Genomic DNA, 17,285 nt, shown 5'->3' with positions numbered 1-17,285 from the left:
TGTGCTAATTATGGCCAGTGACACCATGAAATAAAAGTGCATCACTGAATGCTTTCAATTTCTTACAATGATGGTAAGATGGCATGTCATGGGGCCTTTTTAGCCCCAGACATCACTCCAGAGAATTCCAAACAGATATAGACAAGGGCCATTAGAACCCCGGATCCTTTCCTCTCAGACTGTTTACCCACGAATAGGATGTCCTGAAGCAACACTTCCCCCAAGTGAAGTGTTGATAAGTCTGGTTATCAGCAAGATATTATTGGCAGTGTGATATGCAGGGCATTTACATTTTCTTGATAGGGTTAGTCATATGAAAGCTGACAAAGAAGGAACAGGAGCAGTGCTGTGGTGCAATAGCAACAGACAGCTGTCCCCTGGCTTCTCGATAAATAGATGGCTCGCATTGCTGAGCGGTGTGGTCACCGCCAAAGGAATGGCCCTCTCACATTTCTTCCTGATTCACATATTAAGTGGGGTTACTGGTCATCCCCTCCCTCTTCGGCTTCCCAGACACTGAGTCTGGAATGAAAATTCACCTGCCTCTGAGTTGGCCACGGGTGGGGGCCGGGCTGTTACTTGGGTTCCCAGGTTGGAAGATTATCTCACCCAGCCCTCGCTATATAAGCTGGCCGGGGTGGAGGGGCTCGGCAGGGCCGACTCAAGGGATTCATTCCACGGGGGAATAAACACACAGACAAACCGAACGTCAGGCAGACATGATGGTGATGAAGGTAGAAGAGCTGGTACGTAAGACACGTTATCATTTCGCAGCGAAAATCAGTTCGGTCTTGATTTGTATTTGAAAATAGAAATGTCCTTTTATTCAGGCATGATGCGCAGGGACTCTGATGTCATCTACGGAAAATGGTTGGCTTATGTGATGAAATAAGTGAAACTGGAAAAATGGAGCTGGTAGTAATGAGTTCTCTATTTCCGATTTATTATCTTCTCCTTTGGTTTTCTTACCAAAGCGCAGATTCACAGGCAGGTATGAGGATGCCTCAGGGAAGAAGTTTTATTGTGAGGATATGTCTGGAAACTTTACAACTCAAGGCCAAATGTCATGGAAGAATTGGAAGAAATTATGAATGGAGGAATTTTAAATAATCACGGAAGAATTTTTTTTTTTATTTTTTTTAAGTTTATTTATTTTTGAGACAGAGAGAGACAGAGCATGAATGGGGGAGGGTCAGAGAGAGAGGGAGACACAGAATCGGAAGCAGGCTCCAGGCTCTGAGCCATCAGCCCAGAGCCCGACGCGGGGCTCGAACTCACGGACTGCGAGATCGTGACCTGAGCTGAAGTCGGACGCTTAACCGACTGAGCCACCCAGGTGCCCCGGAAGAATTTTAAATAATCATGGAGGGGTGGCAGTTTTCCTAGGAGAAATGGGATTGAGTGGGTTCAAAGTGGGTTTAAACATATCAACCTAATCTAAGCCTTGATTTAGCTAGAGAAGAGGACGATCACCTGAAGGTAATCCTAGAATCCTGCCGCAGTGTGTCCCAGCCCGGGATCTGAAAGCACATCTCACAGAGGAGGCTGTCACCAGCCAGGGAGGACCAGAGCCCTCCTGCAGCATCCTCTTTGAAGAATGACTCCAGGACAGGTCTTGCTGCTTCTGACACTACAGTTTTCTTCCCTCATAGGTTACGGGGAAGAAGAACAACAGCGGAGAGACTGGGGAGTTCCTTCCCGAGGATTTCAGAGATGGGGAGTATGAAGCTGCTGTTACCGTAGAGAAACAAGAGGACCTGAAAACACTTCCAGCCCACTCCCTGAGCCTGGGGGAACAGCAGTGGAAGATTGAGAAAGAGCGAGAGGCAGAGGTAAGGAGATTCCCTGGATTCCACTAATGGGAAGTTGGGGACGGGACAGAGGAAAGAGGTGCCAGGCAGGAAGGAGAAAAGAGAGAACCAAATAAAAGCAGCCGTTCCAAAGATGTTTCTCTGCCAAATTCAAATCCATAAAGAGGCAACTTTTATAGGACAGGTTGTAGGAACTAATTCTTTAGCAAGACTATGACCTCTGGATTCCAAATCAATGACAGACTGTTCTATGATCATCTTCTGCTTGAAAGACTTGGAAAGAGAAACATGTCCAGTGACTTTCTGATGTCATACACGGTCTAGGTAGTCCGAAGCAAGAGAGACCTCTTTTTCTCAGTAATGTGGCTTGTGGTCCATGAATCATTGTTTGGCTGCGTTTACTATCTGTGTTGACAAATTCTGTGTTGCTGGGTGAATTTGCATCGCTTACTAATCACAGAGAAAGCATGCATTAGTTAGCAGTAGTCCCAGGACAGTCGGTTTCTTACTAAGCCACCTGAAAGAGATTGGCATTGATATTTCAGGGCTTAACGCTTACTGTTGGATTCTTTCGAGTTAAATAAAAAAGTCTACAGAAATCTGGGGTTTGTTTATGGAAAGGGTTACAAGATCGTCACTTATAGACTAGATCCTATCTCCAATTAGTCAAAAACTACAAACAAGAGATACGAAGGTGAAGGCAATTAGCTGAAAGATTAGACCCCAAATACTTGAGTAAGAAGTCACTAAGTCAAAATCAAAGATTAGTTTTAAAGTTGTTTTGTTTCTTCTCTTTTTTTGCTCAAACTGTTCACATACTTCTCTCAGACCTTGCACAATTTTGTTTAGACACAACCAGAATGCCTGTCAGTAGAACTCACCATATTTTGAAATATGGATTTCTTTTTTAGCTCAAGAAGAAAAAACTAGAACAAAGATCAAAGCTTGAAAATTTAGAAGACCTTGAAATAATCATTCAGCTGAAGAAAAGGAAAAAATACAGGAAGACTAAAGTTTCGGTCGTGAAGGAACCTGAACCTGAAATCATTGTAAGGACTGTCTGCTTTTTGTGGTACTACACGTCTGGCATTATGCTACAGGGGAAGAAATATCTGTGGAGGGTTTGGGCGAATGCTGGAAAGCTCGCGGTAACTCTCACGTTATTTTTTTGGCTTTAGACGGAACCTGTGGATGTACCTAGGTTCCTGAAGGCTGCCCTGGAGAATAAGCTGCCAGTAGTAGAAAAATTCTTGTCAGACAAGAACAATCCAGATGTCTGTGATGAGGTAAGGCTTACACAAAGCACTGCAAAATCCAGCTCATTAATTTTGTGTTTCTTATGCTTAACTTCAGCCTTGCTAACATGATGCCAAAAACCAATCCACCTGAAACAGTTTCCCCAGCTGTTACCACATATGCGGGTAGCATATTAGGATAGCACGGCAATCCAGAAAAAAGAGGCTGGATTAGCGCTGTGGATTGCATCTTTTTTTTGGTACTTCTGACTGCTTTTTCAGTTTGTCTATAACTTTTTATATTCCTGGGATAGTCTTTTAATAAGGCAGGGCCAACGAATCCCTTTTGGAGAAATACATAACAGCATCATCTTTTTTTTTTTTTTAAATAACTTTTTTGTTTATTTATTTATTTTGAGAGAGAGAGAGAGCATGTGTGCAAGTGGGGGAGGGGCAGAGAGAGATTCCCAAACAGGCTCTGCACTGTCAGCTCAGAGACTGATATGAGGCGAGAGCTCACAAACCATGAGATCATGCATGACCTGAGCTGAAACCGAGGGTTGGACACTTAACTGTCTGAGCCACCCAGGCACCTCAGCATCATCCTTGATTGGACCCAAACACATCAGCCTTACACAAGGAATCTGTGGACTGGAGTTCAAGTGGTGGCTCTTTCACTACTTGGCTATTTGATTTTTGGCAGCTAATTTGCTTTTTCTAGACCTCAGTTTTCTTATCTGTAAATAGAGCACACTGGAGTGAATAACGCCAACAATTGTTCTAGGCCAAATAGGCTATGAATCCATTCATACAAAGCCTTCTTCTACTCCTTTTTGCATCCTTTCCCGGCTGGAGAATCATTTCAGGCGGTGAACTAAAAATGACTCCTCCATTTTTTTTAATTGTTTTTTAATGTTTATTTATTTTTGAGGGAGAGAGAGAGAGAGAGAGCGCGCGAGTAGGGGAGGAACAGAGAGAGAGGGAGACACAGAATCAGAAGCAGGCTCCAGGCTCTGAACTGTCAGCACAGAGCCTGACATGGGGCTTGAACCCACGAACCACAAGATCATGACCTGAGCCGAAGTCAGAGGCTTAACCCTCCCCCCAATCTCTTAAAAAAGAATTGAATGCTTTTTGATATTCAACCTAGCAACAGTCCCAGATGGAAGAAAGCCATCTGATCTGCATGGCAAATTCTACACAAACAATGAAGGCACAGAATTCAAGAAAGGGAAATGTCAGCATGTAGGTAGTTTTGAACTTTAAATTCATATCCCTCCACATAGACCTCTGAGGGCTTAGAAATGTACCTGTAGGAAACTCAAACCTCATTTGTAGGATAATTGTTCTAGTTCTGCAATTTTAGTAAATTTGACATTTCTAATTCCAAAAGAAGCACTCGAGTTTCTATTAATTAGGTCACTGGAGTCCCCAGCTCCACAGCCCTTAGAAGGATTTATGCTCATTTTTATATGCATCGCTGTCTCTCTTTTTAAATCTCTATTCTGACAGTATAAACGGACAGCCCTTCACAGAGCCTGCTTAGAAGGACACTTGGCAATTGTGGAGAAGTTAATGGAAGCTGGAGCCCAGATCGAATTCCGTGATATGGTAAATATATTTCTTTGTTTGGAAATGAGCCAAAATAAGTAGACTATACGCTCGTGAAAACCTACAATGAAAAACGGGGTTGATTGGATTGAAAATTGATCTGAGAGAACAGGGCGAAAGCTCATTTCTCCATACAAAGGGAAGTTGGGAGATGGGACTAGGTCATGTGGAAAGTATTTTCCATACATACTGAAAAGCAGAGGAGTGTTCCAGGGAAAAGAAGGCAGTGAAAGCCTCTGCACAGAATTCAATATCCTCATCAGAGAGTTGGGTCAGTATCAAGTCAGTAGCATTACTGAGAAGTAATACAGTCAGCACTTGCCTCTCAGTGTCCCTGTCCTTCCATTATCCACGGCAGTCTGCTCATGGCCCCGTGGCTGCCAGCAATGTGTCAGAATTCTCTAGCTGTACACCTTATATGATAGATGCCATCAGTGAGGTTGGGGGCTAAACTGCCTACGGAATGAATTGCATCTATGGAAAGTAGCTGCTATTCAGACCTCAATAACTCAACCACTGTGATTTCTACAAAGACCAGCAGACAGCATATTTCATGAACTGCAGATTGAGCTGGGAATAGGCTTTATTTATTTAAATGCAACTCAATTTGACTTTATAGCAAAGTGGAAAAGGGATATTAAAAAAAAAGAAAAAGTCCAAAGAACTTGAACGAAATTGAACCCAAAAGACGAACACACAGAAAAACAATAAAAAATAAATAAAGTTTGCATGAAAAGACGCTCAAATTCTTGAGTGTGTGATTTGGAAGGCCAGGAATATACCAGAGTGGGGAAGAGGGCAGCTCTTAAGAGTAAGGGCAGTGTGCAGTGACCACCGGCGGTGGCAGCTGAGTTACAGAGGCTGTGCTGGTGCAGATGACAGCAGAGAACCAGCAAGAGATGAGACAAAACAACAGGGACACAGGAAGAGGTGACAGCTCCAGATTAAAATCTTGGAAGGGACTACTTGCATTCTGCCAGAATTTTAAAATGCGTTTGTCTAGAACTCTGAGTCTATTTGGCAAAAGTGGATGAAAGTTCTGGGCAGATGTGGGTTTGAATATCTATTCTGATACTTGCTAACTGCGCTTCCTCGGGCAAAAAACTTGACTATTTGGGAGACTTGGTTTGCTCACCTGCAACATGAGGGCAGTCACACCTGCTGGGAGGACCAACCCATTGAAAGTGTGTAGCACCTTTCTGGCAAGTGGAAATTCTCTACAAGTTGTAGTTTTTATGCTTTTACCAAAAAAAAAAAAAAAAAAAAAAAAAGAAAGAAAAAAGATTTGTTAGATTTGAGTTTTCTAACAATGCAAATACATGCACACAGATACACACATAGGACTGCATACACTCACGTCCACACACGTCCAGTTTAGCGAATGCATCTGGCCAGAGCCTTCTGCTACAATACTTAGAATTAGCAACCCAGAGGGGGACAATCCCGTGTCACCATGGATGCCTTAGCAAATCGGGTATTTCTGGCCCTCAGAACCAAGCACTAATTCCTCTGACCAGTTCTTCTTTACATTAAGTCGCACCCCTTTACCTTCTGCTATAGCTTGAATCCACAGCCATCCACTGGGCAAGCCGCGGAGGAAACCTGGATGTCTTAAAATTGCTGCTGAACAAAGGAGCAAAAATCAGTGCTCGGGATAAGGTATTTCTCCTCTTCTTGCTCCTCCCCTCCACCACCTTCCTCCCCTTCCCCTTTCTTTCCCAAAGCCACCTCACTGTTTGGGTCAGCTGGAAGCTCAGGCTGTGTGGGACACCAGAGTGGCCACTTGTCCCCCTCCCACATGCTTTGGGGTCTGGGATGGCCTCTGTCCCCGCACCCAGCGAATCGGTTGCATTCTTCAATTTCCCAGTTGCTCAGCACAGCACTGCACGTGGCGGTGAGGACCGGTCACTACGAGTGTGCAGAGCATCTCATCGCCTGTGAAGCGGACCTCAACGCCAAAGACCGAGTGAGTACCTGGGCCAAGCTCCGCCTCCTGCAACTTCGTCCCTCACTTATCTGGAATCCCTCCCCAAGCTAGGTGCCCTTGTGGGACTCACTTCCTGGCCTCAGGTCCACCTTTAGCCTGTTGACTCTGCTTCTCTAGGAAGGAGATACCCCTCTGCACGACGCCGTGAGGCTGAACCGTTACAAGATGATCAGACTCCTAATTATGTACGGGGCTGACCTCAACATCAAGAATTGTGTAAGTACCTGAACTAAGCCGTTCCTGCTTGGGGGCTTTCTTCTTAACAAAAACATATCTCATGTACTTGAAAATAGTCCCACAGCTGTAGGATTTCAGGGTTGGGGGCAGCCTTTTGATGTTTAAATGCCCTGTAACAACGTTGCTAACGTTGCCATGAAGACACTGCTAACCTTGGCAAGGTCACCTGGTCAGAGATGGGTGTAGCCCGCCATGACTGTTTTGGCGCTGGTATAGTGTCTGGTGATTCTTTTAAAATTTGGTCTTGAAAATACAGGTCAAATTGTTCCCTCTCCCAAGCCCAAGCCCAATCTGCCTTGGCCACCCCTGGCTGAGCCAGGCCTGGGGTAGTCAGGTATAAAGACAGACGCCATTCCTGAAGTGATAAAATTCCACATTGGTCAATGTGGCCAAGAGCCAATGAACTGAAATTAATCAAGATCTAATAGGAGTAATTCTGAGTAGTCTCCCCCACCCCCACCCCTTACAACAGCATGCCATGCTACCCCTTTCTTCCAAGGCTAGACATGCTGTTGCCTATATTTTTGAGATAATTTTTATCCATTCTCCACTTTGGTTTATCTGCATATCCCTCAAAATAATTTCCTATATTTAGGCCCTGAAAATGCTCGTATAAGTCCCTTCTACAAGTACGTGTTAATTTAGCTTCATCTGCAAGCCAGGGAATAGAACCAACTTTTTCTCATGGTCCCAATTTCCAGACAAACATCATCTAATATAAGCTTTAAAAATACCACTGAGAGGAATGGATATAAATTACTAAAGAAATAATTTGAAAGATTTGGTGGAGAATCACTTTACAAAGAAGGAAAAGAAAACCCCAGTCATCATATACTGTGAATAATTTCTTCCCCTTATTGTGTTACTATGAGACCGAGAGGAATATTTTATCATTAAAAAAAAAAAACCCACAAAACTGTCTCGGTGATAAGAACAAAAGATAAAAGCAGTAAATAGAGACTGCTTGGATGGGATTAATAGTAGGCTCCCTTGATAGTGAGATTGGTCTTATCTAATAATGTAAATAAATTACCAGAAAAAGAGATTTAATGAGATCTCTGAAACTGCAGAAAAAATGATTTCGTTTAGGCAGTGAGACACTACCAGCAGAAAGAAATAGCGTACATACTTGGGGAGACTGTGTAAGTAGCTAGAAAATTAGAAGATAAATTCTAACAGAGAAGAGTTGAAGGAACTCATGGAAGAATAGCCCAAAATATACCAACGGTTCTGAATTATCAGACCACAGCATAAGCGCCCAGAAACGATTAATGTCATTGGCCCAATGGCTGGATGTTGCCCAATGGACCTGTGAGCCATTGGACACCATCTTGAAGGGAACTGGAAATGACACACAATACATTATTCTATTGTTGTCCAAAACTCCGCCATCATGTGTCCGTGAGAATGTTTCTCAAGGAAGATGCTACAGAGGTGGGAAGTTCCAAAATCAAGGTTACAGGGCCACTAGTTCAAATAAGTACATGGCAGCAGAGCACCTAAATTACTTAAATGGCGGCTGCAGGAGTCTGTGCACAAAACTTTAAAGGGCTTGTCCCTAGCCCAGTCCATTGCTGCTCTGTGGATCCACAGGGATCATGCTACCAATTCTTCTGATTTCTTCAGAGAGCTCACAAAGTCAGTTGGGAAATCTAATTTCCAACTGTTGCCAATTATGTCCAGCTTTTAAAAAAAAATCTAAACTCTGGTTGGGCCCAAACAAAACAGGTCTCTAGACTGATTTGCATCTCAAAGCTGCCAGTGTCTGAGTTACCGTCTCTGAGTTAGAGAGACTTCCAAATGAATAGAGGTGGAAAAATTTAAGACTTCTCATATTTAAAGGCAAGAATTGAGAAGTGACATGGTTTTCCTTTTTATAAATGTCTTGAGACACATGCATAAGGGACAAGGAATTTTGGTCTCAAAAGTTACTTCCACACTGTTGATGTCACCTCCAAGAAAAAATGAAATTTCCTGGGAGATCCCAATGTAACTTCTGAGCAGTTGTGAAAACTCTACCCCTCTGAGCAGTAATCGTTCTGAAGGGTACCTGAGGACACCAGCCAGGGTGTCAAAGCAGCTCACTTACCACCAGTTTTTATCAATTGGGAATCATTTTCCAAATTGATCGGAACTGGTTGTTGACCACCACTTCCCCGTGCCCATTCTGCAGGATCCTGAAGATGCATAGAGCCATTTTGTGAATTTCAAAATGACTTTGCATGCTCTTGCCATTTACTACCTAGGGACCAGGGATTTTTACCCAAACCTGGGATAGTCCCACAGGGAAAAACAACAACAACAACAACAACAACAACAACAACAACAACAACAAACATTGCTAATCTGAAATGCCAACAACAACAACAACAACAACAAACATTGCTAATCTGAAATGCCAAAAGCATTACTGTGAGAAACAGTGAAGGGCTGATTTGAATATAAACGGCAAATCACTCATAGTGGAAAGCATAAAACAGTTCAATAAAGCATACACCTATCCATTACCTCATTAAACACACACACAGAGGATGCGAATTTATAAATGCCTCCCATCTGGAAGTCAAATTTCCTCATGTATTTTGATTAGGCTGGGAAGACCCCGATGGATCTGGTGCTACACTGGCAGAATGGAACCAAAGCAATATTTGACAGCCTCAAGGAGAACTCCTACAAAACCTGTCGCCTGGCCTCCTTCTGAAGGAAACCACGCCTCTTTCATCGTTGTTCACTGGCATTTTGAGGGCACGGCCCCAAAGAAGAGCAACTAGTCATAAAACCCAGCTTCTATCCACCTGTTGTAAAGCTGCACCTAATGAGGTTTTGAGAAAGCACGGGGCTAGAGGTATAGACATGTCCCTTAGTGAAGCACACTCTATTTTTATTTGTTCCTGGTTATTTATTTATTTATTTACTTCGACACCGCTGATACTCAGATCCTTCACAATCATCCATTTGGTGAGCAAAGCTTCATTTGTATAGAACACTTCAGATCCTTCCGGCAGATCTTGAACCATGTTAACGAGCAATGTGGTCAGTGTCTACTTATGTGCGCCTCGCTCGTGGAAGCTATTTCAAGGTGTTTTTAAAAGACAAGGGTGATTATTGCAGCCCTCTTTTCTCCTGAATTTTCAATGCTGAAGTTCGAGGCAACGGAAGGCATGACGTGACAGGAAAGGAAACCGTAGAATGAAAGGGATTCTGTGAGAAGGACGGTAAAGCCAATTGTTTTATGCCTGGGTCTGGTATTTCTTACCAAGTCACATGTGGTACCAAGGTGAAGAGAATGTTGTGAGTGTAAAGGGTGGGATGTAGTGGCGGGAGTGGACCGCTGGGCCGTGCAGAGTTGAATCTGCTCGAAAAAGATGAAAGGGACTGCGAAGTGTAAATGTGTAAATGTATATTATGTTGTATGTCTATTTTATATTCATAATAAAAGCAAATTCTGAACCTCTAAGTACTTCTATGAGTGTGGTGGGAAAGAACCAGATGAAAAAGCCCATTTCGATGAAGTGTTTTTTTCTCTTCCGAGTTTTTCAGATTAGAAATGTCCTGTGAAATAGGACCTCTCAGTATTTAATGTGTACACAGACCGCCAGTGGTCTAAGCAAGACCACCTTGCTAGAATGCAGATTCTGATCCATCCCGTGGCGGGCAGGGCCTGGGACTCTGCATTTCTGATGAGCTCCCAGGTGATGCAGAGGTGGGGGTACACCACAACAGCACGTAGAGCAACAAGGCTGTGAAAACCATCGTCAAGATACAGGGGTGTTCCAGAGTTCTTTTGGCCCCAGTGATGGGGAGAAAGAGACCCCTGGTGGGCAGAGTGATTACTGCAAGCTAAACAAGGGCTCTTTACGAAGTTCCCATCAGGGCTAATCTGGGGTTTAGTGATTATTGTGGACACCGACTGTTGGTGTCAGAGGCTGCCCATGGGGAAACACACCTGGTCAATGCTATTTGACCTTCAAGGGGAGCCATTTTGTTGCCAGATGCTGGACCAGGTGCTAAGACCTGTGATGAGAAAACCGGATGGTCCTTGCCCTGCCTTCCTGGAACAGATAAATATTAAAGAAATAATCCTAGAAATATATAGGAATGGTCTGAGGTAAGTACAGCGAAGTAAAAAAACAGAGTCCTGTGAGAGTCTCAGCTGCAAAGGGCAGGGATGTCTACAGACTTTTCAGGGGAGTCTGAAGGATAAACTAAACCATTCAAGCCCAGTGTTCCAGACAGCAGAGAGACACAGGCAAGGGCAAGGTCATGGGAAAAGTCTGGCCCTTTAGGAAATGTATGAAGGCCAACGTGAAATGCTGGTACTGGTACCCTTCCCCTCAAAACTCATCCCAGATGGGATAACTAACACACAGCCTCAGCTTTGCCTCTAACACCGAGAGTGTGTACTCGCACCGTCCACAACCAGGTGTCCCAGTTAGCTGGTCATGGGCACCTAAGTTGTGAGGACAGTCTGAAATATTTTTGGGTCTTTTGTATCTAGTCTCCTAACCTCCAAGGGCATCAGGAGCTTCAGTCCCTCCGTTGTCTCCCTCCCTCTCAATCAATCCCCTTTTGCCATCCCTCTGTCCTCCTGCTAGGGTCCTGGCTCTAACTAGTCTTGCCTTAAGGCTCAGCATCCTCCCATTTCTTCCTAGTAAAGCACCTACGACGAGAGTCACAGTTCTCTTGCTGGTACTGGTGTCTCCCACAGCATAACTTAGTGAGTTATCATGTGACCAAGTTCTCTATGATACCTTCAAGTCCCCCTCCCCGCCAGAGCTGGGAGGGGAGAAGAGGGTAAGGGTTGAAACACTTCCGTGTCACCACAGAGAGATTTCCAGTAGCACAGAGGCAGAGAGCATGAGAAACAGCATGGGTAAGTCCCACTGGAACAAGGCCAGCTCAGTCACCTTCTGTTAATGGAAAAGATAAACGCTTTAGGCAAAACTTTCAAGTTTCTGTCACACAGGTGGTCAACTTGTAAGCTCCTCCTCTTCCCACCTGACCCAGCTCCTTGCCCACAATCTGTCTCTCGTCTTGTGTTTTCCTCAGTGAAGGGAATGTCCCATTGACCGACAGACTCCTGCTAGTTCTTGATTCTCTTTTCTTCACCCCTCTCTTCCAACCCACCTCCAAGTCTTCTTACCAAGAATCCTAAGCAGCTCTGTAGTCTGCCCACTTCCCCCATCCCAGGAGCCACACGTTCAGACGGCCACAGTGTCCCCCGGATTACTCAAATGGCCCCTTGCCCAGCTCCTGGCTTCTGGTTCTCTTCCCTCCAGTCTGTTCTTGAAGTTTCGGCCAGAGTGACTTTGCTAAAATGCAAATCTGGTCAAGTCATCCTCTTTAAAATTCTTCAGTGGCTTCCCGTTTCCCTTAGGATGAAATGAAAACTCCTTAATGTTTTCAAAAATCCTTGAAATCTGACTGCTGTTAACTCCCTATTCTCATCTATTTCTCATCACTTTCTTAGCTAAACTCTGAATTTCAGCTCTGGAATTTTCAGTTCTTACAAAACCCAGGCACTTGGTTTTCTGTTTTCATATACTGTGCCAGCTCCCTGGGAGGCTCTCCTTCCCACCCCACCCTACCCCACCATTTCTCCTCATTCCTCCCCTTCGGGTTAGCTGTCTTCTTTCCACAAAGCCGTCCTTGACCCTTACGTACACTGTGAGTCCCCCATCCCCACCTGGGTTCCTGTTGAACTTTGTTTTTAGTCCAGTGGTGTCTTACATCTATGGGATTGCCTTTACCTGTCAAGGGGAAAAAATCTCTCTCCCCTTGAAGAAGTAATACCTACTCACCAAGTATTAAGCCAATTAGAGAAATGAATAATGAAGAAAGCAAACACCCCCAATAATCCTTATTTCATGCTATTTCTGTGCACATTACACATAGGCACTGTACATTTAGTTTTGTAACTTTGGTTTCAATTGAACAATTTAGTCTACACATCTATATAGATAGTATCCTTGTTTCAATTTACGATGATCACTTAACTAGGCCTATATTGGGCATTTAGGTTGTTTCCATTTTCCCATTATTTTATTTTAAGGTTTATTTATTTGAGAGAGAGAGAGAGAGAGAGTGGGGGGGTGCAGAGAGGGCATTTCCCATTATTTTAGACATTGTCCAATGAATGTCCTGATGCAGGCACCCTTTACACCTAAGCAGCTATTTCTGAAGAAATACATTTGTAGAAGAAATTTCCCCCAAATCATGAAGTTTCATTTTATACATTTTTATCTTTCTTTTTTTCCATTTTTTTAATGTTTATTTATTTTTGAGAGAGAGAGAGACAGAGTGTGAGCAGGGGTAGGACAGAGGGGAGACACAGAATCTGAAGCAGGCTCCAGGCTCCGAGCTGTCAGCACAGAGCCAGATGCGGGGCTCAAACTCACAAGCTGTGAGATCATGACCTGAGCCGAAGTCGGATGCTCAACTGACTAACCCACCCAGGCGCCCCTAAATTTTTTAGTTTTCAACCTGATCAGCAAAAGATCTATTTTTGGTGGATTTTCCTTGATTACTTAGAAAGTTCAGCAGCTTCATGTTTATTGAGCGTTTTTCTGGTTCAATCTTTGTTGCATTTTCTATTAAGTCAGGTTCCCTGGAAGCAGCACTTGGAATGAGGATTCTTGCGTAAGTGATTTATTGAGCGTGCTCTAGGAAGGCAACAAGGGAAACAGGACAGGGCAGAAGAAGAAACAGGCAGAGATGTGCTTTCAGGAGAAGTCTCTCCTCAGCCTTATCCCAGCTCAGGAGCATAAATCATGCCATAGAGGCCAGAAAGCCGGCTGGGAATGCCCTGCGTCAGGCATTGGCCTCGGGCCAACTGCAAGGGGTGGGGGGTGTAAAACCTCCCAGGCATCCCTGGGTAAGGTAACTTCCATCAGCCCAAGGGCAATGCTCTGGGGAAGAGTGAAGATCAACCATTAGTGCCCAAATCTGAAGCAGCCGGAGGAGGGGTACATCAGCCTGGTCAAAGGGACCTGTCGGACACTAATAGCATTTATCATGTTGCATATGTTTTTTAAAAACATTTTTAAGCTTTTACTAAGGATGCTAGACCTCTCTGCTCTATAAGATGCATTATAAATGCACTTTCCTAGTTGTTTGCACGTTTCTAACAGAACATTATATTTATATGTAAATTAATCAAGCTTCGCATTTCTGGCTTTGATGACCTCATTTAGGTTTCTTCCAACCCAAGGTTGTTTTAGACAAAAAATGTACTTACCGTTTCTCTAGTATTTTACAAGTTTTTTGTTTGTTTGTTTGTTTTTAATTTCTTTAATCCGCTTGAATTTAGTGTGGTGTATATTGGGGAGAAGATAGGGATTAGGCTTTTTCTTTCCTAAATGATAGAACAATAGCTGATACTTAAAGAGCAGGTAATTCTGTCGACCGATCCTCCTTGGAGCCTTCTACAAATATAAATCTACTTACCCCTTGCAGTAGCACCACAGGTATGAAAATAGATGAAGAAAGTGAGGCACAGAGTGGTTATGTGATTCATGCAAGGTCCTAGGCACTAAGTACTAGCAAGTTCAGATTTTAACACAGGCAACGTCTCGTCTTTGCACTTACTTGGTATGCCGCGCTGCCATTCCCACATAGGGAACCAGTTGTGCCAATGCCACTGAAAAGTCCCTCATTTCTTCTTACATTTGGAGTCATTCTGAACTCCCGACTCTTTCATTGATCTACATGCATTTTTGCACCAGTCATGCAGTTTTAATCACTAGGGTCCTGCTGTACCCTTTAGTGTCGGGGCATACAAGTCCCTCCCAGTGTTTTTCTAAGAAACTTCCTAGCTGTTCTCATATTTATTCTTTCAAAATGTAGTTTAAAATCCAAACGTATACAGAAGCAAATATATGCAGACACTGTTTTGGATTTTATTAAATTCATACTCTGGGGGAGACTTTGGTGAACAATGCCTCCTCACGCAAAAAGAGTGCCTCCCTCCGTCAGTTAAGCATCCGACTCTTGATTTCAGCTCAAGTCACGATCTCAAAAGTTCGTGAGTTCGAGCCCTGTGTTGCACTCTGTGCTGACCACGCAGAGCCTGCTTGGGATTCTCTCTCTCAAAATAAGTAAGCTTTTAAAAACATTGCATGTAAAGAGTTTTCTTCACAGAGGTCCTATATATATTTTTATGTAGGCATGATCTGTGTCTTTGTGAAGAGAGTCATCTTAAAATGACATTTTATAGTAACTTACTAACTAAAACTATTACCTTTTGGTGCACTTAGTTCCTAACTGACCACTGCGCTGAACATTTATTTATGGTATTGTCATTTTGTTGCAATAAATCAGTAGTGCGTCATGTTCTGACAAGAATAAACCTCAAGAGGAAACCCGCCTGCTGTTCTTCTCGCAGGACCGGCCAGCACGCCCTCCGATTTTGCAACAGGACGAGCACCTACGCGTAAGTAGAAAGTGGGCACAACTGCAAATACGTAACAAACGTGCAGAAACAAAGAAGTACCTGCATTTCTAATCTTTTCCCAGTCGCTTCTTTTATGAAGAGGACAGTCACATCTGCAGTAACTTCCCTCAGTTATGATATCTGGTGCAACTGGGGCAAATAGACACATGTAACTAGTTGGCTGAAAAAGTAGACTAAGGTGGGGCATCAAAAGACGTTGAACATACGACCCCTTAAATATTTTGAGTTTAAAATACATAAATGCACACTCACATGCTGGTCTGTAAAGATGAGCGCCTGTTCTTGGGAGTATGGACCCTCCGATGGGAAATCTACAGCTGTCTTCTTGAGTCCCTGTCTCTTTAAAGAAGAAAGAGAACTTAAGACTTGAGCGAAGCAATCCAAGTGTGGAATTTTTACTGGATCCCCCCAAATCCTAGTTGTCCTGTTCACACCTACTTTGACAGCAGGTATGGTTTTTTTTTGTTTTTTGTTTTTTTTTTTTTTTGATGTTTATTTTTGAGAGAGAGAGCAAGCACGAGCAGGGGGAGGGCACAGAGAGAGGAAGGCACAGAATCCAAAGTTGTCTCCAGGATCTCAGCTGTCGGCACAGAGCCTGACGTGGGGCTCAAACTGAGGAACCGGGAGATCATGACCTGAGCCGAGGTCAGACGCTTAACTGACTGAGCCACCCAGGCGCCCTACAGGGTTTTTCAGTGGCTCACCTTTTGTTATGTATGTTACATATATATATATATATATATATATATATATATATATATATATATACTAAAAATTGTGATAACTGTTGTGCTAGGAGAGACAAAAAAAGAATTCCTGGGAAAACATCACCTTGGATTTCCTGGGAATTCTTTTTTTTGTTCCTCATAGTGCAATAGTTTTCATAATGTTTAGTGTATATTATTTTACAACGCTACCCACAGTGGCATAAACAGACTTGTGAAGAAACACACACCTAACTTTCGGAGAATCCAAGTGGGGTGGAGGGAGGCGCAAACTGGCACTCGAGGAAGTGGCCGACTGTGGCACACGGGCTCAGCGGCGGCAGCCATCAGTTTTACGGAGGGGAATGGAGGTGACTAAGCCATCAAATTGCTCAAGAGGAAGTCAGACAAAAATGCTTTGTCTTTAGAGACTTCATGCTTAATATAAACAATATATAAATATATATGGACACACATACATATGTGTGTGTGTGAAATATTCTTTTACTTGTGTTCTGCCCTGGTTATGATTACAACCAGGAGTGGGTTTTAAGTTTTATCAAATGTCTTTCTGGCACCCGTTAAGACAACTCTGATTTTCCTTATTTGACTAATAAATATGAAAAAGTACATTAAGAAGAACTGAAATATCCTCACATTCCTAGAATAAATCTCACCTGCCATGGTATACTGTTTTAATAGTTTCTCTTTACCAATATTTTACTTTAGCAACTATATTCATAAGTGAGACTGACAGAATGTTTTTTATTTATTTATTTATTTATTTTAACATCTATTCATTTTTGAGAGACAGAGACAGAGCATGAGTAGGGGAGGGGCAGAGAGAGAGGGAGACACAGAATCCGAAGCAGGATCCAGGCTCTGAGCTGTCAGCACAGCCCGACAAGGGGCTCGAACTCACGAACCGCGAGATCATGACCTAAGCCAAACTCGGACGCTTAACCGCCTGGGCCGCCCAGGCACCCCAAAAGCTTTCTTTTTTTAAATTTATTTATTTTGAGAGAGAGAGAGAGAGAGAGAGAGAGAGAGAGAGAGAGAGAATGAGAATAAACGTGAGTGGGGGAGAAGCAGAGAGGGAGACAGAGTCCCAAGCACGCTCCCTACTGTCAGTGCAGAGTCTGACACGGGGTTCAAACTCATGAACAAGAGATCATGCATGACCTGAGTCAAAATCAAGAGTCAGATACTTAACTGACTGAGCCACCCAAGCACCCCGAAAACTTTCTT

At 43.4% G+C, this 17,285-nt stretch overlaps 1 protein-coding gene and 1 long non-coding RNA gene across 2 annotated transcripts; one reads left to right on the top strand and one right to left on the bottom strand.

Moving 5' to 3' along the window:
* Positions 1-531: 531 nt before the first annotated feature.
* On the top strand, positions 532-10,338 carry ANKRD1 (ankyrin repeat domain 1). Its single transcript, XM_019445056.2, has 9 exons — positions 532-746; positions 1,653-1,832; positions 2,723-2,860; positions 2,990-3,097; positions 4,559-4,657; positions 6,218-6,316; positions 6,525-6,623; positions 6,762-6,860; positions 9,472-10,338. Exons 1-9 carry the CDS (start codon positions 720-722, stop codon positions 9,580-9,582), a joined length of 960 nt encoding a protein of 319 aa, XP_019300601.1. The 5' UTR covers positions 532-719; the 3' UTR covers positions 9,583-10,338.
* A 3,821-nt stretch (positions 10,339-14,159) lies between these two features.
* On the bottom strand, positions 14,160-16,044 carry LOC109264640 (uncharacterized). The gene is made up of 2 exons (XR_002078817.2): positions 15,586-16,044; positions 14,160-15,462 (listed from the first exon to the last, which is right to left on the bottom strand). It is a non-coding gene; the product is annotated as an uncharacterized LOC109264640 (long non-coding RNA).
* Between the last annotated feature and the right edge of the window lie 1,241 nt (positions 16,045-17,285).

The sequence above is a fragment of the Panthera pardus genome, unplaced genomic scaffold (genome assembly GCF_024362965.1).
Source record: "Panthera pardus isolate Hobbes unplaced genomic scaffold, ASM2436296v1 HiC_scaffold_22, whole genome shotgun sequence".
NCBI lineage: Eukaryota > Metazoa > Chordata > Mammalia > Carnivora > Felidae > Panthera > Panthera pardus.
The sequence above is the reverse complement of the archived record's forward strand: the minus strand, read 5'-3'. Positions and strand labels throughout refer to the sequence as shown.